The sequence below is a fragment of the Meriones unguiculatus genome, chromosome 18, assembly GCF_030254825.1.
Source record: "Meriones unguiculatus strain TT.TT164.6M chromosome 18, Bangor_MerUng_6.1, whole genome shotgun sequence".
In the NCBI taxonomy this organism is placed as follows: Eukaryota; Metazoa; Chordata; class Mammalia; order Rodentia; family Muridae; genus Meriones; species Meriones unguiculatus.
In genome coordinates, this window is record NC_083365.1 from 11,002,606 (window position 1) to 11,023,564 (window position 20,959).

The following is a 20,959-nucleotide window of genomic DNA, read 5'->3' on the forward strand; positions in this document are numbered from 1 at the left end:
GGTAAGACCTTTGTTTCAGTTTGTTTTCTACTGTTGCGATAAAATACCAGGACCCAAACAGTGTGGGCAGGAAGGAGTTTGTCTTCTGCTTCCAGGTAACATTCCATCGCTGAGGGAAGTCAGAACAAGAATCAGAAGGGAGGAGCTGATGCAGAGGTCATGGAGGAGTGCTGCTCACTGGCTTGCTCCTTATGGCTTGTTCAGCCTGCTCTCTTATACCACCCGGGGCACCTGCTCAGGGATGACCCCACCCGCAGGGGTTTGTGCCCTCTCTCAGCAGTCATTAACCAAGAAAATGTCCTGCAGACGCACCTACAAGCAATCTAGTGAAGGCATCTTCTCAGTTGAGGTTTCTCTTCTCACATAGCACTGGTTGTGGAAAGATGACGAAAAAGCACTAGCCAGCACAGCCATTGACATTTTCCAAGGGAGATTCCTGACTTTTATAGGTTTACAGTAGGTAACAGATGATAACCACCCACAAGGGGTGGGCCCTCTCACATCAATATTTATCAGGAGTATGCCCGACAGACGACCCCGCAGCCTGATGGAGGCGATTCTTCAGCTGAGGTTTCCTCTCTGCAGACAACTCCAGTGTGTGCCGCGCTTCTCCTCTTGAATCCCATAAAAGAGAGAGAGCTTCAGACAATACTCCAGCACCTTGAGTATCTTCACTCATGTGACCTGCCGTTCCCTTGCAGTGTGTCCTGTTTTTTGTTTTTTTTTTTCCTATTTTTTGTTTTGCTGCATTTTTTTTTCCTTTGATTCAAAGAAAGTTTTCTTGCTACTTTTGCACACCTACGTGGGCTTTTATTTCAATTCCTTGAATAGGAGACCAAGAACGTGTAAGTACTGTAACCTAACTGAAGGTAACATCTGCCTTAGCCTACGTGCCAAAGTGAAGGACTTATGTAGGACTTCAAGCTGGCAGCAGTGAAGGGGAGGAGTTGCAAGGCCACACAGCCCAGCGGGGCTCCTGAGACTAGAGGTAGGGGGGGAGGGGAGGGGCGGGGAAGGGAGGAGAAGGGAGATTACCCACAGGTGTGGCCTGGTTTTGGGAGAGAGGAAGTTGGGTTGGAGGGTCTGTGATATACTTCCCTTTTCCTAGGAGGTTTATGGTTTGCCAAAGCAGGAGGAATGGGCCGGCTGATAGGCATTTTCCATGATGAATTAAGCGACGAACTATTTATGGTTTATGTGAAAGAGCCGGGAAGGGGTGGAGGAGGAGAGGATTCCTCCTAGGGAAACGGGGCAGAAGGGAGACCTGAAGCGCAGTGCCCACACACCGGGGATGGCTATGAGAACTGCTGCCTGCTTCCACGGATCTTCTAGAACTTAGGCCTTGCTATAACCAGAGGGCTCAGTTCCCCCACATCCTGAGTCAGTTTGTCTGTGGCGTAGAATAGAAGCTGGGGGCCGAGAGCAATGGGTAGACGTAATTACTGGTTCTTGAATATATTTACTTCCACTGTCTGTACAGGCACTGGGTGTACAGCAGGTGGAACATCTAACTAGGGGCGCCCCACCTTTGTGAACTCTCGGGCCTGGGTTCACAACGGAAGCCGAGTTCACTCTTTCAGCTGTTAAAAATGTTCACAGACACGGGAAAAGAAGACGCGAACCTTGCAGCGCAGCATCAACGCATCAAACCTACAGCGCAGCCGGGCGCCCAGCCTCGCCAAGGAGCGCCGCGCCTGCGCATTGCAGACAATGAAGCCGCGCGCCCCCGGCGAGGAGGCGGGACTTGCCCGGGCATCCGGGTCCCACACCCCGCCCCCGCGGCATGAATGAGAGGCGCGGCGGCCGCCCCTCCCCCGCCGGGCCCGCCCCTCGCCGGGGCCGCAGCTAGCAGTCGCTACCGCCACCTCAGCGGCTCGGACCACGGACGCGGCTCGCCAGCAGCCCGCCGCACAGAAGCTGCCGCCGGGCGCCGCCGCCCGCACGCCCGCTGCCCGCCGCCCGGGTGAGTGAGCGCAGAGCCGGCCTGAGGGCCGCGCGGCTGCGGCGCAGGCTCCGCGGGTCCGCGGCGGGATGCTGAGGGCAGCGCGCCGGCCTCGCCCCCGCTGGAGGCTGCGGGGCCGCGGGGCGGTCCCCGCACACCCGCACAAAGGGCGGCGCGGGCTGTCACCCGGAGGTCACCCCGGGCTGGGCCCGGGCGGGGGAGGATGGAGGAGCCGCCGCCTCGGCGTCGGCGGTGGGGACGGACGCGCGTCCCGGGGCCGCGGAGTGGCCGTGGTTTTCGGGTCCCCAGCCACTCCTTCCTTTGTGGGGCTTGTCTCGTGCCTGGTTGTCACCCCGTGCGCGGCACACTGAGCCCTCCCTCGCTGGCGTGCTTGCTGATGGAAGTCATCGGGCCGCCTCAGCATCTGCGGTGGGGGGCGTGCGTGCACCCGCAGGCCGGAGAATTAACGACCCTGGCTTTGTTTCCGGAGACCCGAGGGGTGTGTGTCCTGGGAAATGAGACGGCCCGAGGTCGTCCAAAAGGGCAAAAGGCAGAGAAGTGTAAAGATAACTTGCATCCTGACCCGTCCGTCCCTGATGTTATTTTAGATAGCAGGGTTTTTTTTGGTTTGTTTTGATTTTTGGTTGTTTTTTTTTTTTTTTTTGGTGTTTTGTTGATTCTCATTGTAAAGCCAGTGGGTCTATGCATTGAAAGTATGAGTCTGCATTCTCATGTCTCTGTATATTTAGAACACTTTGCTTTTAGGGTTAATGGTGATATATTTATGTGTCGGGAGTACGCCAACGTTTAGAACATCGCTTTCTGGGGCTTGGTTCATTGATAATAGGTCTTTGTACTTGTACGTGTCTGTAGGAATACCCCCAATATATCTGGGGCACTGCTTTCCCCACTCTTCAGTACAGGCAAATTTTGTTTTTGCCTTTCTGCTTTAATAAGAGGTGGTCTAGCAGGTTCTTTCCGTCTCCTTGTCTGTCCGGTCGTCGGCGCTCCCCCCAACCCCCAGTGCTTTGGCAAAGGATTTTATTGCATATTACCCTGGCACGCACCCCGGCTTTGATCTGAATTTTCGTGTGCGTTTGGTTGTGCTGCCTAGCAGAAAAGATCGTCTTACAGGACTACCAGAAAACAACACCTTTTTTTTTCTCCATTGTTTGTCTTCATTTCCCACCTTCCCCTCCAAAGAGGGTAGGAAGCAGGGTAGGCCCTTATTTGATAGGACTATGTGCCTGTTCACTTAGCCAGTTAAAAAGAGCTGATTAAGATTGTACCAGCCAGGTGTGCGGGCAACCGCCTTTATCCCATTGCTTGGGAGGAAGAGGCAGTAGGATCTCTGATTTCAAGGCCAGTCTGATCTGCATAGGAATTCCAGGCCAGAACTGCATAATGAGACCTTGTCTCGATAAACAACAAGCTTTTCCTTGTTATTTTTTTTTTAAAGATTTATTTATTTATTATTTGTACAGATTTTTGCCTGCACACCAGATCTCATGGTAGATGGTTATGAGCCATCCTGTGGTTGCTGGGAACTGAACTCCGAACCTTTGGAAGAACAGTGCCTATTCTTAACCTCTGAGCCATCTCTTCAGCCCCCTTGTTATTTTGTCTTAACCAAGCGTATTTGAATTTTAGAAGATAGTCATTACTCTGGTTGAATAATGTATTTTGTTGTTTTTTTACCCTTCTAATTTTATAGTGAAAAAACACATTTCCTAAATATTTCTGTTATGATCTTTTGAGTCACAATAGTGGTGGTGGTGAAAAAAATAGTTTATATATGAATAATTGAGTGGGTTCAATTTTCTTTAAGATTCTCTTCAAGACTGCTTATTTTTGAGTCACAAATATTTTCACTCCTAGTAAAATTTCAGTACAAAATGACATGTAAACCTCCACAACATCTGTTTATGTAGAGGCTCCCTGCTTAAAACATTTGCTTTTAATTTGAAGGAGATTTTCCACTGGTCGGATGACAATACATTATTCTTGCTGTATGCATTTTTCTTGAACCGCCGGTCACAACCCAACATGGGGTGCATAACTGAATGTGGGAGTCACAAAAATTAGAATCAAAAGCTTCAGTGATCAAAATTTAATTCAAGGGCCTGGGGATGTAGTTTAGTGGAGGGAGTTCTTGCTTCGCATTCAGAACACACTGGGCTTGATACCTTGGACCAAATCAACGAGATTTGGTGGCCCACACCTGCAATCCATCGCCCTTTTTGGGATACAGCCTGGGATACAAGAGACCCTGCTAAAATAATAGTAACAATTCACAATCCAACACTTAACTCTGAGATGTTCCAGCACCGCTCACTGGTGTGGCAATGCAGGACTTCGCTGCAGCCTTGCTTCTGAATCTACTTGGCACCTCACAGTCTGTAACAGTGCACTATGCCAGTGAATGCTGCCTGCAGTGCCTCTGCTCAGCTCCTAGCCTGTCTGTTAGAACATAGAAAGTTCGAGAAACATGATGGTTTAAAGCTGGGTGTGTGGTAGACACCTTTAATCTCAGTGCTCAGGCCAAGCAAGTGGATCTCTGAGTTCCTGGACAGTCAGAGCTACATAATAAAGAGACTGTCTCACACAAAACCTATGAATATTTTCCCACTGTCATTCCTCCCAGCGTGTAAGTATAAAATTACTATATCTGGGGCTTAAGAGATTGCTCAGTGTTTATGAGGGCTTACTGTCTACCAGAGGACCCAAATTTGGTTCCCAGCACCCACATTAGTAGTTTAGATCACCTGTAACTATAGCTCCCGGGAAATCCTATCCCCCTGGTTTCTGCTCTGTAGTTTACATACCCAAACAGGTGTGTCAGCAAACATCTTTAATCCTATTGCTTTAAGGAAGAGACAGTAGGATCTCTGCTTTCAAGGCCAGCCTGGTCTACACAGTGAGTTCCAAGACAGCCAGGGCTACACAAAGAAACCCTGTCTTGAAAAACCAAGATAACAACAACTACAAACTTTAAAGAAAGAAAAATGGATTACATTGTGTTTAAATTATCCTTTTTTTTGGGGGGGGGGTGGGGAGGAACAGGATCTCACTGCATAGTGAGTTCCAGGCCAGCCAGGGTTACACAGTGAGATCTTCTCTCAAAACAAAAGCTGTTGAGTTGCTAACTTGAATTTCATTCCCCCCAGGATCATTTGAATTTTGGCTTGGGATTCAATTGCCAACAACTTCAGACATGGCCCTGGATTAGCTCCCTTTCTCATTGCCGTGACAGAACACCTGACCCAGATGACATGGCTGAACACCTGAGGGTATGGTGGAAGTCCGAGGCAGGAGTCCAAGGCAGTCCATTGTGTCTAGTTGAGAAGCAGCAACAGTGATACTTGCAGATGCTCAGTTTACTTCAAGTCTGTGGAGTTACTGCCATTCACCCTCAGGGGAGCTCTTTTCCTCTTCAATTTTTTTTCTTTTTCAAAGTTTACCATTCTCCTGTCTCCCGTGTTCTGGATGTTTTCCCTGCAAGTTTGTCTGTGTTCCAGTGTGCTTGCCTGGTGCCAGAGCATCACATTCATGGAACTGGGGTAGCAGACAGTTGTGAGTGGCTATGTGGGTGCTGGGGATTGAACCCCAGTCCTCAAAGAGAAGCCAGTGCTTTTAACTGCTGGACTATTTTTCAGCCACTTTTCTTCTTCAGTCAAGCCTTTGGGGGAAGGGGACACCTTTATAGACACCCATGATGAGTCTAAATCCCATCTAGTTGAACAATGTACCATCATGGGTCCTAAACATACTTTTTCCAGTTTGTACTGTATATAAAGCAGCATTTTTGCATTAACATTATAAAGTCGAAGTATCACCACCTCTGAAAATGATGATGCAGCTACAACTTAATTCTCGCATACCCATATCAACATGCTAATTACTTTCTGTTTCCAGACAGGGTTTCTCTGTGTAGCCTTGGCTGTCTTGGAATTCTCTATATCTACCAGCCTGGTCTTGAGCTTAAGAAATCCATCTGCCTCCCTGAGTGCTGGGATTAAAGGTGTGTACCACCACACTTGGCTGAACTTTAATTTTTGTTTGTTTGTATGCTTGCTTGCTTTTTGACAGGCTTTCTCAGTATAGCTTTGGCTGTCCTGAAACTAGCTGCCTGCCAGCTGAACATTAATTTTTTAAGAGTGACTCAGCCATTTATTTATTTATTTGTTCACTTATTCACTTATCTATATGTCTATCTATCTTATCGATCGATCGATTGATCTATCTCTGTCTTCTCTCTATGTCTCTCTAAGGCTGTAAAGGTTTAGAAGATCTCAGAAGCCCCTCATCTTCCTCTCAGGAGCTCTAGAATCCTGTCCTTAGGACTCCTGCTTTTGTCTTCCTCTTATTAGAGACTACCTTCCTCCCGACTTCTTTGTCTCATATCCCTTCACTACTCACAGTTCCTGTATTTGTGCCTCGCTCTTGCATCATTAACTTTATGCAAGTCTTTCCACTTCAGCACACAGGCAGGTTCTCACTTTTGTCTTTAAAATCACAATACCACATTTAATAAATTTTGTTTGCCTCCCAACCATCGCTTTGTTTACCTGATAGTTAAATGTCTCAAGTGAAAAGTACATGCTTTTTGCCTGTCTTATGTCGTGTCTACCAGCCCTAACTACCCATGACTTACCTTCTCTTTTGTTTGTTTGGGTTTTTTAATATTTTTTTTTTCCTCTGCGTAGCCTTGATTGGACTGGCTTTGTAGACCAGGCTGTCCTTGAACTCACATGGATTAGGCAGAGGCCTCCCTGAGCCTTGAGATAAAAGGCCCGAGTCACCAAGCTCAACTTTTTTTTTTTTTTTTTAAATTTTTTTTTGGGGGGGTACTTCTTGACTCTTGACTCTAGTCTCACTAGAATGCCAGGAACAAGATCCTTATCTGTTCTGAAATTCAAGAGCAAAAGGCACAACCAACATTTTCCGTCTAGCCAGGTAACTCTTACCTTTTAATTTTTCTAACAAGAAAATCCTTTCGTTTTTGTTTTCTTCTTTCCTTCCTTCCTTTTTTTCTTTCTTTCTTTTTTTTTTTTTTCTTTCTTTTCTTTGCTACACTTAAAGAGGTTAAAAAGCCTGGCATGGTGGCACAGGTCTTTAGTCCCAAGACCCAGGAGGCAGAGGCAAGCAGATCTCTGAGTTCAAGGCCAGCCTGTTATACAGAGCCAATTCCAGGACAGGGCTACATAGAGAAACCCTGTCTCTTGAAAAACTGAGGGGAAAAAAAAAGTTAAAAAGTTATAATAATTGTATTGACTTTTCTCTACAACGCATTGCATCTCTCTTGTATGTTAATTCTAGCAGGGTTTCTCTGTGTAGCCTTGGCTGTCCTAGCACTCACTCTGTATACCAGGCTGGCCTTGAACTCACAGAGATCCACCTGTTTCTGCCTCCCCAGTGCTGGGATTAAAGGCATGCACCACCATCCTGGTCCAATACTAGTATTCTTTTTTTTTTAATTTTTTTTAAATATTTATTTATTATGTATGCAGAGTTCTGCCTGCATGTACACCTGCATGACAGCAGAGGGCACCAGATCTCATTATGGATGTTTGTGAGCCACCATGTGGTTGCTGGGAATTGAACTCAGGACCTTTGGAAGAGCAGTCGGTGCTCTTAACCTCTGAGCCATCACTCCAGCGCAAATACTAATATTCTTGAACCTAGGTTCTAACATCAAACTGGTTAGAACTGAATTCTATCTCTTTCAACTTTTGACATGTGACATGTTTGAGTTTTTAGTTTAGTTTTTTGAGATTCAAAACTTGAGATTCCCAGTCTCATCCCCTTAAGTGCTGGGTGACCCGTGTGTTCCATCATACCCAGCTTTGGAAAGTTTGAAAACCTCAGTTTCTTCATGTGTATGATCGAAATAAAAGTATACACTCCATTTATTTGTCCTGTGGATCAAATGAGATAATGAGAACTTCTCATTTTGGCACTCAGTGAAAAATTGTTATAACCTTCAATTTATACTTCACTGTAACGTAATATTTCTTTAAATAATTTATTTAATTTTGTGCACATCAGCATGAAGGTGTCAGATCTCTTGGAAATGGAGACAGTTGTGAGCTGCCATGTGGGTGCTGGGAATTGAACCCAGTTCCTTTGGAAGAGCAGACAGTGCTCTTAACCACTGAGCCATCTCTCCAGCCCTCAAAATCAGAATTATATGCAGTTTTCTTGGTGTTATCGGATTTTCAAGAATCTCTTTTTTCTTTAACAAATTATTTCATTTTATTTTACATGCATTAGTATGAATGTGTCCAATCCCTTGGAAATGGACAGTTGTAAGCTGCCATGTAGGTGCTGGGAATTGAACTCAGGTCCTTTGGAAGAGCAGGCAGATGCTCTTAACCACTGAGCCATCTCTCCATCCTCTAAAACTGTGTAGCCCAGGCTGGCCTTGAACTTGTGATCCTCCTGCCTCTGCCCCCTTCAGCAAATCCTACCGGTGTGCGCACACCGACATAATATTTTTAATACTTAAAGAGAAAATTACACTTATTTTGTGTTGGTGTATCTGTGCCATGGGGTACATGTAGGTGTCAAAGGACAATGTACAGAAATTCATTCCCTATTAACATGTGGGCTCCGGGGATTGAACTCAGGTCATCAGGCTTGGAGGCAAGCATCTTTACCTTCTGAGTCATCTCTTTTAATATTTTTGTTTAGAATACTTACATCCCTCTAAGATTTATTGGTCATAAATATGACCTATTTAGTTTTTTTTTCTTTCTCTTTTCTCCCCTTCTCAACCCCCCAATTTCTTGCCTGTTGGTTCCCCAGATTACCTCATGTGATAGGTTAGTAAAGTGGTCTACAGTTGACAAATGAGCAGCTTGTAGCACTTTGTAGCAGTTTGGTCAGTTGATAAAATCGTTTTGATCATTTGATAAAATAGTTTAATTTGGGGGGCTGGAGAGATGGCTCAGTGGTTAAGAGCATTGGCTGCTCTTCCAGAGGACCCAGGTTGGCTTCCCAGCATCCACATGGCAGCTCACAACTGTCTGTAACTCCAGTTCCAGTAGTTCTGGCATCCTCACACATATATACTTGCAGTCAAAACATCAATGCCCATAAAAATAAATAAATCTTTTTTTAAAAAGTTTACTTTTGAGCCAGGTAGTGTTTATTTGGCTTGCTCAGAGGTTCCTTCCTCATGTTATTCCACATTGTTATTTGTATTCCTTTTTGAAACAATTCTACTGTTGTGTAGCCATGGCTAGCCTGATCTCCCTATCTCAACCCAGCTGGTCTTCAGCTTGAACTATCCTCCTACCTCTGTCCATCATGCTAAGATTATAGTCATGTGCTAAAACTTTCAAATGCCCAGTGTGTCATCAAACAGATTGCTTATTTATTTATCCATTTATTCATTTATTTATCCATTTATTCATGCATTTATTTATTTGCTTGTTTGTTTGTTTATGTTATTTGAGATCGTATTTAATATAGCCCAGCAAGCTTTGATCTTAAGTTGGAAGATGACCTTGAACCTCAGGTCTCTGCCTCCTTAAGTGCTAGGATTGTAGATAAATGTCATCATATCTGGGAAACAGGTTTGTTGTTTGTTTGTTTGTTTCAAGTAACTGTAAGATGTTCTCTTTACCTGCTAGCAAGCTAGGCAGAATGATAGATGTAGCATTTCAACATACTTTGAGAGTCATGTTAAGGCTATAGACAGGCTGTAAAAGTCCCACCAGAGTTAGGTCTTACTAGACTTAAAAAGTTTGTTTCTATATATTAAGTGCTTTTGTTTTAAGTTTATTTTCTCATTAATTGTGTTAATTTTTTTTTTCTTTTTAAGTTTGGAAGTTTGTTTAAGAACCAAGGACCTTTTCACACTAAAACTGAGGGTGAGTTTTAGTTTTAGAAATTGTTTCTTGAATTTATTTGGTAGTTACTCCACTTTCTTATGTAAATGAATAATGGCAGCTCTTATAATCTGAGCATGTCAGCCCACAGAATGCAGGCCTGTGTAAACTGCAGGCTTTAAAAGAATGCCAGATGGTTGAAAAGGAATTGTGAGCACTCCACTAGTGCCATCCTTTGAGAGCCAGCTGGATAAACCTTGTCTGCTCTGGAGGTAAGAACTAGACACTTTGTTCTGGGACAGCTGGTCCCTGAATAGCTGGCCTGTGGCCTTCTTTTGGGTTGGCCACTCTTGGAAAGCCAGCCTGGGCCTTCCATCTACTCTAGTCACACCAAAGAGGTAGTTACGCCAGCCTTGCTCTGTGGTGTCTGCCTCAAGAGTGAAGCAAGCCTGCAGTGTCAAGGAATAGAAGCCACTTGCTATTGCAAGTGAAGCCTGTGTCATGAAATTGCTTTGGGAAAGCTTAATGCCCTATGGTTGGGAATTTAATGCTAAGCATAGAAGAATTGCTTGTCAACAGAAGTCAGTGCTTTTACATTGGGACTTTTTCCAGTTTATCTGTTTTCATTTATTAACATCTCTTAAAATGAGGTTTGCTTGTTATTTTCATCTTTATCTTCTAAAATTCGGGTCATTTGGATTAGTAATTTTTTTTTAACCTTATTATAAAGTTTACTTCTTTATAAACCATAAGCTTCAATAGAGGGTTAGTTATATATGCTAAAATTTGTCTCATTTTATTACTAATGTTCTAAGTAGACAGGTGCTTGTGCCAGGCATTTCCTTATACCCTTTAGCAAATTTAATATTAGTTTAATTAAGGGCAAAAGAAGTATAAGTGATGATAATGATCTTTTTGATTTTCAACATTAATAGCCTCGTTCAGATTTTGCATTCTAGTTTCATATTGCCTACTCTTAAAAGAGTTGGTGCAAATTAAATGATGGAAAGGAAGAAGGGGTTGACACTGCAAGCCACCCAGTTCCAGGATTTCAGGGATGTGGAGTGGGGTAGAGTGCATTGTCAAAAACAAGTTTTCATATGTGGAGGTTTATGGAATGTTGGTGGGCAAACTACCTGTGACAGAAAGAAAGAAAAAACAATCCTGTTTCTCACAATAGTATGTTGTCTTAATTTTTTTTTTCATTTGGAGATTGAATGGTTCTGAATTTCCTATTAAGTTCATCTAAACAAAGCAAAAACCATTATGAACTACTTACATTTTTTTTATTCTCTCCCAAGTCTGAGTATGTGAAATTATACGTTGTGCTTTAAACTTCAAATAGCATCTACTCTCTGCAACTTGGACTGAATTGTGTGCATGGCTATAATTAAAGTTTCTTCAGTCTTTGGTTTTTCAGTTTTGTCTCTGAAAAAAAAGCCAAAAGTTATCTGTCTGTCTATCTATCTATCTATCTATCTATCTATCTATCTATCTATCTATCTATCTATCGAGACAGGGTCTTACTATGTAGCCCTGGATGTCCTAGAACTCTCTTTGCAGATGTAAACAAAGCTGACCTCGAACTCTGCTTCCCAAGTGCTGGGATTACAGGTGTACACCACCACATCTGGCCCAGAAGGAAATTTTAAGATATTTTTTCTTCAAATCACAAAGGTATATCAATATCTACAGATAATTTTATGCAAAATCTTTTACCTGGATTAGACTGCACTAAAAGCATCGGATAGCTGTAGTACAGGTTTACTTATTCCCTCCGTACAACTATGCCGAAATTATTTATTGTTCATGGGTGATAAAATTAAAGTTCAAAGAAGTGACCCCTTGAGGTTGACCAGTCAGGGGCCAGGAGCCCGTCTCCTCTCAGAGTTTATGCCGCCAGCTCCCAGGAGAGTAGTCAGACATCTTTGCAAAGAGCAGCTGAAAAACGACTGCAGCAGCTAAAGGATGTGAATAAAAATGATTACAGTTGAAACGGGACAAAGAGGATGTGTGGTTCCTCAGAGTCATCGGAACAAATGACTGCAAAGTTGACGCTTCTAGCAACGGAAATTTCCTTTCTCGCAGTTCTGAAGTCTAAAAGTGGAAATCAAGGAGACAAGGCTGCTGAGCTCCCCAGTGACTCCAGAAGAATCCTTCCATTTTACATTTTTCTCAAAACACTTGTCAATAGATGCGTAATCTATACAATCTAAACAGATTGATCTCTAAATCCTTAGCTTTTTTTGTTGTTATTTGTGAGAGAGAATTGCTGTGTAGCCCCAGCTGGCCTGGACCTGCTATGTAGACCATAGCTATGCAGTACTCTGATTCTCCTGCTGCTGCTTCTCATTTCTGGGATTAAACTACCACAACCAGTTTCAAATCCTTAATCACACCTGCAAAGACCCTTTGTTTTAAGGTCACAATTAGGTTTCTGGGACAGTTTTGTTTTTTTTTGTTTGTTTGTTTTGGTCCCCATTTAATCATTCACTCTGTGAGGAAATAATTTCCTTGATGATAATTTTTAGTTTCAATTCTGTGTCACACAGAACCTCCAATTAGACAGGTATCCAGCAGACCAATGCAAGACGGGGAAAGCATAGAAGGAGAGAAGGCTGAACTTCATGGGAAGGGTTAGAGAATCAGGCAGATTTTATTCAGAGAGAGATAGATGTTTGAGAGAGAACATGAAAGTAGACATATTTTTATCAATGATCGGGGGTACTTGGGATGTGCAGATAGTAGAAATAATCAACACAAAGATGGGCCCATCTTTGGGGAAGCATCTGACTACCGTGTAGTATTTAGAGAAATAGTGGAGAGTAAGGTTCAAATCAGGGTCAATTCATGCGAGGTCCAGAGTACTACATGGATGAATTTGTTCATCATTGGAGTTGTTTCCTGTGGGAACACGTTTCTCACAGGTCTTCAGGGCTACTATAAATCCCTCGGGGAAAGTGTGTAGGGCTTTTTCGTTTTGTTTTTCACATTTTATTTTACTCTTAAAATATTTTGTGTGCATGTTTGTAGCACATGCACGTAGGAGCCTACAGAGGTCAGAAAGTCATTGGATCCCCTGGAGCCAGAGTTACGGACTGTTAGCTGCCGTGTGGATCCTGGGCACACCACCCAGGTCCTCTGCAAGAACAACACGTGTCCTAAATCACCGAGCCATCTCTCTAGCCCCTTGTTTTATTTTTGAGACACGGTCTTGCTGTAGCTCAGACTGGCCTTAAACACTCACTGGTCCTCTTGTCTCTGCCTGCCAAGTATTAGGATTCCAGGCTTGTACTAACATACCCTGTGTCTCTCTCTTTTTGAGACAGATTACCCTGTAGTTACCACACCGTTTGTTAGAATTGCAGGTATGAACTACTATGCCTGGTTCGTACATTCTCAACATTATTCTGTTTATGTATGTGGGCATTGTTTTTCACCTGCACACCTGGGCACGACCTGCATGCAGTGCCCACAGAAGACAAAGAATTTGTCATATTCCCTAGAACAGTTACAGTTGGTTGCTGGGAATCAAACCTAGGACCCCTAGAAGAGCAACCGTACTCTTAAACACTGCACCATCTCTTCAGCCCTGTAGACTTTTTCTATTGATTTTTTTTTTAAGAAAGCAATAGTGTTAAATCAGTGCTGTGGGATGGGAGGTATGTATGTGCTGGGACATTTGCCTAAACAGTCCCCAGAACTACAAAACCATCGCTTGAATTAGAAGCAGAATATTTTGTGCTTTGAAGACATTTCTGGACATTGATTTTTCTTGCCGCTTTACTTTGAACTTCATGGGAAGAGAATTTACAAAGTGAGCTGGACAGCATCTTCGTCAGCGCCATGCGTGGGATATGTTGTGGATGTTGTGGGTTAAGATATTGTCTCAGAAAATGAAGTGATCAAATGTCAAAAGAAGGAAATCCAGCATTCAGTTCTGAATGCAGCTGTAACTTCTGTGTTGGTGTTTCAGTTCTCTGTTCTGTTCACTGTCATCATTCATTCATTTACAACTCCAGAATTCTGTGAAAGCAGGGCAGTTCTGAGGAGGGGGCAGCTGCATCCGTGAAAGGATTTGTTTGTATTTGGAGACTCTTCCTACTTTCTTTCTTTGTATATTCTGTAAAACTGTTCTGTTTTGCAGATTTTCAGTAAAAGAATGTATTTCAAATATAAACAATATTTATGTTCTGTAGGTGTGTGGCTGTCTTATTCAAGGAGAAATGGGTATTTTCCATGTAACGTATCCTACTTCGGTACACTGAAAAACCAGTAAAGTGGATTTTGCCCACGGCTTCCCTTTATTTTCTACTGAGGTAATTATTTCTTCATAGACTCAACTCTCTTACTTTGCTTTTGTTGGTGATGGTGGTGCTTTTGTTATGTTTTTTGAGAAAGGGTCTCACCATACAGCCGGCTGGCTTGAAACTCACTACATACACCAGGCTGGCCTGGACCTCAACAGAGCTGTGCCTGCCTCTGCCTCCTGGGAGCCGGTATTACAGGCCTCAGGCACCACACCCAGCTCAACACCCAGCTCAACTATGTTGCTTCGCAAACTTGTGTTTGCAGCAGGCTTAGGTTTTGTTGGGTAGTCTGAGTGCTCCGGTACTCCACCTCATGCTCAGTAGTTACAGCAGTGGTTCTCTGTCCAACCTCCCTCTGCTAGGGACCATCTGAAAATGCACAGTAGCAAAATTACAGTTATGAAGTAGCAATGAAAATGATTTTATAGTTGGGAGTCATCACAGCATGAGGAACTGTGTTAAAGCGTCACAGCATTAGGAAGGTTGAGAAGCACTGAGTTACAGTTACTTTGTCACACTTGTTTCCCCTTAGCCTTTTTGCTTTCCCCTTCCCTTGCCGAGGTGTTTTATAGGTGAGTCCAGGTCATTTTGTCTCTGGTTTATCCAGTACAGTTCTGCTTCCTTTTGTTTTATGTTATGAACTCATCACAGGACCCGTGTCCTGGTCCTGGGCCTCTCACTCAGGTTTGGGCTTTGTCTGCTTCTTCATCACATGGTGCAGTTCATTGCTGTTCCCTGCATTACATTCAACATTGTATCACATCTAGAGGTGGTACCTATCTACCCCGTTTCTGGTATAGCAAAAGACCAGAGGGTGGGTAGTCACAGTGTAAGGCATTTCATTCGGGCTATAGTGATGACTTTTCTTACTCTGCTATGTCTTTTACATTTGTTAGCAAGAATTCTGTAAGATCTTTATCTCATCAAAGAGTTCCTTAGGGTAACCATAAAATACACTTTATATGAGAGGCTGCCACTGTAACTTTATATTGTATTCTTTTAGAAATAAGTTTAATTAAAATGAGAGAAATTGAATTGTTTGATTTGAGGATTTAATCTTTTGTGTTCGTGGTACTGCCTTTGTTTTTTGAGTATCATATCAAGATGTGAATTATTTCATTTAAAATTGACACGTACTCTTGATATCTCTGCAAGTTAAAGATGCAAGTATATAAAAGTCCCTTTTAGTCAAGCAATGGAAGGAAAGCATACTAGGTTAGGGTGAAAAGTCAGACTCTTGGTTTGCTTTAATCCAGCACTTCCTCGGATCTCAGTCCATTCCACTCATTCTTTGGGGTAACTGTTACTAAATTACCAAGAAATAATGAATCTGGAATAAAAAACAAGATAAGAAGTGAACACCACAAATGACACCGGTTTTAAATTTATTTCCTCAATCATATGAAAAATGGCGATACGTATGTATTTTTTTTTAGATTACTTATTTCTTAAGCAATATTTTATTTTAGAAAATTAAAACTTTGATCCAAAGCTAGTTGGAATATAAAAACCTGCTTCCCTCAATTTTTTAAAGTATAATACTGAAGAACCTCACTTGTCCAATTTTTGGCTTCTCAGAAGTATTACAAAGTGATTTCAAATTCTTGAATACTCTTAAGACTTGCTCTATTGGAGGCTTGCTAGCTTGAATGTAATCTGATTCAGTTTTTAGTTAGTAGTTTGTGTCCCCATTTTAATTTGGCTTAAATCTATTATGTACAAGAGTCTGAGTCGTCAGCTCTGTAAAGTACATATCTTCTATAAAGATAGAAATAAAAGCCATAGGTTATGCTTTGCATTTTTAATGTTTTATATTTTTTTCTCTCTAAAACGTTTTGGGATATATATATATATATCCTTAAAATACTGTATTTTCATGTAATTGGGTATAGGTTAAAGAAAAGAGAAGGCTGCACACTTCAAAAAAATCTTAAAGCAGAGATTCTTCATTGACTAATTTTTACTTTATCAGCTGCGTAGTGGTGGTAGTGTATGCCTTTAATCCCAGCACTTGGGAGGCAGAGGCAGGCAGATCTCTGAGTTCCAGGACAGCCAGGGCTACACAGATATACCCTGTCTCAAACCCCCCCCCAAAAAAAATTGCCCTTTATGCTAAAGAGTTCTTTGATCATTTCTCTGATACTTCTTAACTTCACGTTCCTTTAATACTCATTTTATCCTGCTGCAATTTTCCGTACTTAACACCTTTTGTTTTTATTTCTTGAATCCTTGTTCTCAGGAAAGTAGCCTTGACTTCAAAGGAAAATTAAATAGGTTAAGGTTAAGGTTCTTAGCTTAGTAACCATCTCTAGGCAATCTCTAATCATCGTAAGAAGGTCATTAAAGTATGTGCTAGCACCTGTGCTATATGCTGTTTACTTAAAATGGAGTAGACTGTGGTGTGATCTCCTAAAACTGAAGCATGCCATCAGAAAGGGATGTCTTAACAGACTGCAAGCAGATGAGACCTTTACAGAAACCCACAACTGGTCAAAATTCAGAGAACAGCTGATAGTGGATACCTAGCCCAGATGATAAATCTGCAACAAAATCCCCATACCTAAGGTTCAGGGAACCTCGGGAGAGGAGCAGAAAGATTGCGAGAGCCAAAGGATCAGGGAGCTGCACAGTTGTGTCTCCTAGAAATGATAAGGAAGCTACACTTGTGATACTCAACAATGTGGTTGCCTAAACAAGACCTGAACAATGGCAGTACCAGTAGACATGCTGACATGGAAAGGGACAGTCTCTACCCACTGCTGAGGGAGGGAGAATGAGTTGTTCCCTAATGGGTCATCCAATACCAAGTGGTCAGCGCTGAAATCATGTACATACAAACAAGCCACTCAGCAAGTCTTACTTGTGTGTTGTCTGTTTGTGTTTAAAATTAAAGAAAAGCTCCAATTTTCCGTACTTACCACCTTTTGTTTTTATTTCTTGAATCCTTGTTCTCAGGAAAGTAGCCTTGACTTCAAAGGAAAATTAAATAGGTGGTAGTGCACACCTTTAATCCCAGCACTCAGGAGGCAGAGGTGGGCAGATCTCTGTGTTTGAGGCCAGCCTGGTCTACAGAGTTCCAGCACAGCCAGGGCTGCACAGAGAAACCAAAAACAACAAAATTAAAGAAAAAGAGGCCATCAATTTGAGAGGCAGCAAGAGAGGACATGAGTTGGATAGCGAGGAAGGAGGGAGAAATGATGTAATTATGTATTAACTTTTAAGATTGAAAAAGATGTACACAAGAAGAGCTCAGGAATGTTAGTGGTAGAGTTCTTGTTCAGGATGCAGGAGGTCCTGTTTCGTCTCCAGCACAGGAAAAAAAAATCATCCCTTTCTTATGCTCATAAATAAAATCAGCATAATTGTTTTTAATCAGGTGAGCTGAAGCTTACAGATCGTCGTCATCATTTCTCATCTCAGCCAAAGTGATTTAGTGCAGGAAATGAATTTCTACTTGCTGAATTCAACAGTTGCTTTACTACTTGCTGCTGAGTGTAATAGTTGCTTTAGAGTAGCGACTGTGTGCGAGCCACTGTGTGTAGGCCCGGAGCAGAAGGCTCACTGCATGGGTGCAGATAAGACACACTTCCTTTCTATAGAGTCCTTTTAGGAAATTGTGTCACCGCTTCATTGCTTCATGTTCTTGCCCACTTTTAATACAACCGGAGCCCACAAGGTGTAGTGGGCTCCACCCCAATCTTTGACCTATTCTTTTTGTGGTAAGGAGGCCTACAAAGCAGTGGACCACAGTACTTAAAACTCTTAAACTCTTTGGAGTCCAGAGAGCTAGTACATTCTACAAGAAACAAATGTAAATTTTTTGTCTTTTTAAGATAAATATGTCAGTTGGGTCAGTGAGATAGCTTAGCAGTTAAAAGCACTTGGCACCAAGCCTTGTGGCTTTGAATTTAACCCCTAGACCCTACATGGCAAATGCTTCAGCTGTCCTCTGACCTTGACATACACTCCAATGTACAGCGCCCCCTCCCATACACAATAAATAAGTCATTTAAAAAATTTTAATGAGTTGGTATAAAAAAGAATATTCCCATTCCAGCTAACATTTTACTTGGGTTTACTAGCTTTATTCATGTCAGATTTATCATCTCTTATATGCCAAGTATCATCTAGTCTGAATTTATAAATGGATAACTCCTTTTTTTGATTCGCTAAGTTACACTTTAATATTTATTAGATTACAATTGTCACTTTAATATTCTTTTTCATATGATCTGACTGAAAAGTTCCTGTAAAACTTAAAACAGGAACTTCTGAGGCATTTCAATAGTTTCCATGGGCTAACTTCCTATAAATGCAGTGAAATCAAGTCGAGCTTGCATTTGACTTTTATTAGGCTAACTCTCTTCAAAATCAAACATATAAAAAAATTTTTTTTGCACAGTAAATTCCAATGGTATTTTTTGGAAACAGTGATATAGGGGTAGCATATGGCCGTTGATTCAAGTTCTGGCTTCACTTATTAACTGTGGTCTTAGCCTCAGATGGAACTAATTACAACTAAATACTTCAGAGTTACTGTGAATGTAATTTAGTTTCTCTAACAAAGTACTGTCCTAATTATTGTTGCTATGCAAGGGCTAGACCATTGCAAGGAGTAAACACAAAACAGCTAGCCTTTGCAGATACATACCAGCTTTGGCCGCCTGGCTGCTGAGATGTGCCTGGTCAGAGGTTCCATTATAGCGATTGTCAGATGTAAAAAATTGTTCCCACTTCTTTAATACTTTTTCATCTTTTTTGAAGGTTGTATATGTATCATTTCTGATAGTTTTAAAATTTGTTGTTTACCCCTCTTTTGAATAGCTTTATTACATCTTCATAGTTTGCTTATTTAATCTTCAGGTCTAGGCTGGACAGATGGTCTGTCCGTTAACGGCACTTGGGCACTTGTTGCTCTTGTAGAAGACCCAGGTTCAGTTTCCAGTACCTACATAGTAGCTCACAACCATCTATATGACATCGGTTCTAGGCGATCTAATGCCTCCGTCTCACTCCTTTTTTTTTTTAAATAAATACATTTATTTATTTTAATAAATTGGAGGTACAGACAGTTGTGAGCTGCCATGAGGGTGCTGGGAATTGAACCTGGGTCCTCTGGAAGGGCAGCCAGTGCTCTTAACCACTAAGCCATCTTTTCTCCTTCTCACTTCTGTAGGTACCAGGCACACATGTATGTGCTACTACATGTATATACATGCAAGCAAAACACTCATATATAAAATAAAACCTAAAATAAAAATTTTAAACAACCAAAAAAATGTGTTTACTTCTGCAATACACAGCTCCCCCATCAGGCAGCTCACAACCATCTGTAATTCTAGTTCTAGGGCATTCAACATCTCATTCTGGCCTCTAGGCACCTGCATGTGGTAGACAAAAATTACATAGGCACACACATGCAAATAAATCTCTAGATGTCCATTAATTGGATTTTAGTTTGTTCCTAGAGCTGAGCATTTGTCACCATAATTTGGGAACATTTTCTTTATCGTTGTCTAAGAGGGGGCCTCATTCCTCTAGTCACCACTCTGTACTCTACACTAAGCAACTGCCAGTCTTCTGTTTGTATTCTCTGTCCTTGATAGAAACACAGTCATATGTGGCCATTTGGGACTGGTTTGTTTGACTTTCAAGTTTCATTTTGCCTGTCTTTTTGAAATCTTAAGGTTCTCAGAAGCATATTGACCTTTAGGAGGGATGAGTGGAATGACTTTTGTTAATAGAGAAAACTGACTTGAGCCATGACTCAATCACAAGTGAGGAGACATGTGCTCTAAATAGTTACTGTAGGTATAGAGTGAAGAGTGGCTTTCTTGTAGAAAAGGAAAAGATTAGTTCTTTTGCATTCCCCGTGTGTGCATGGATGTGATCGTTGGCATATTTTTCCATATACAGGGTAATAATATGAGACTCTGGAGTTATTGTGATGAAATCTGTTGAACCACTATCATTTTTATTTGCTGTTTTTCTCCTTGTAACTTTTTTCTGTTCGTTGTTTTGCACAACTCAGACATTATGATCATTTCTAAGTTTGCACACTACATCTTTAGTTAAGGTTTTGTTGTTTTCAAGACAGGGTTTCTCTGTGTAGCCTTTGACTCACTTTGTAGACCAGGCTGGCTGCAAACTCAGAGATCCACCTACCTCTGCCTCCCTGAGTACTGGGATTACAGGTGTGCCTGGCTTAATTATTAAGTTTTACGAGATGAAAACTTAGATGTTTTATTTTGAATAACCAACTATTATGTATTATAGGTTGAATATTCCTAATTTGAAAATCTGAAATGCTTCAAAAGTTGAGACTTTCTGAGCAGTAAACATGATGACACAGTCCTCATGTGACTGCTCACAGTGGAATTGTGTATTCGATATATAGAAACACAAATGACTGTTTAGACTTGTGTCCCACCCCCAATATTTCACATTCTATAACTACCCAGAGAGGAGATAGGGACATTATTTCAGAATCTGCTCCTCCTGCCCCCCCCAAAAAAAATCCAAAGCCTTGATACAGTTCTGGTCCCAATCATTTCAGATAAATGATATTAAACCTGTAGCACAAATGAGGTTTGGAGTCAGGATATATCAGTCGGGTAGAGGTAGTTGGCTGATCATTTGTGTTGTAATTCTGTGGAAGTAATTGGTAAATGTCTTCAGACTACTTCAGCTGTCACATTGTATCTGGTCAGTGGCTGCCACTGTTAATTCCAGCAGTGGGGAGGCAGAGGCAAGTGGATCTCTGTGAGTTCCAGGCCAGCCCAGTTTACAGACAGCCAGGGCTACAGAGAGAAACCCTGTCTGGAAGAACAGGAGAGAGAGAGAGAGAGAGAGAGAGAGAGAGAGAGAGAGAG

General features: G+C 42.0%; 1 protein-coding gene across 6 annotated transcripts in view; it reads left to right on the forward strand.

Annotated features, from left to right (window-relative positions):
* The first annotated feature begins 1,780 nt into the window (after positions 1-1,780).
* Rnf24 (ring finger protein 24) overlaps positions 1,781-20,959 on the forward strand; it is a 45,763-nt gene continuing 26,584 nt past the window's right edge. Inside the window, exons 1-5 of one of the 6 annotated variants that reach the window (XM_021655138.2) lie at positions 1,856-1,963; positions 5,110-5,232; positions 5,858-5,963; positions 9,771-9,819; positions 13,977-14,096. Coding sequence is in view for 1 of the 6 variants with exons in the window: in XM_060372233.1 (XP_060228216.1) it covers positions 1,788-1,963 (176 nt within the window). In the remaining 5 variants the exon portion in view is untranslated. Of the gene's footprint in view, positions 1,964-5,109; positions 5,233-5,857; positions 5,964-9,770; positions 9,820-13,976; positions 14,097-20,959 lie in introns of all 6 variants that reach the window. The other 5 variants (XM_060372234.1, XM_060372235.1, XM_060372237.1 and 2 more) reach the window with 5 other exon arrangements.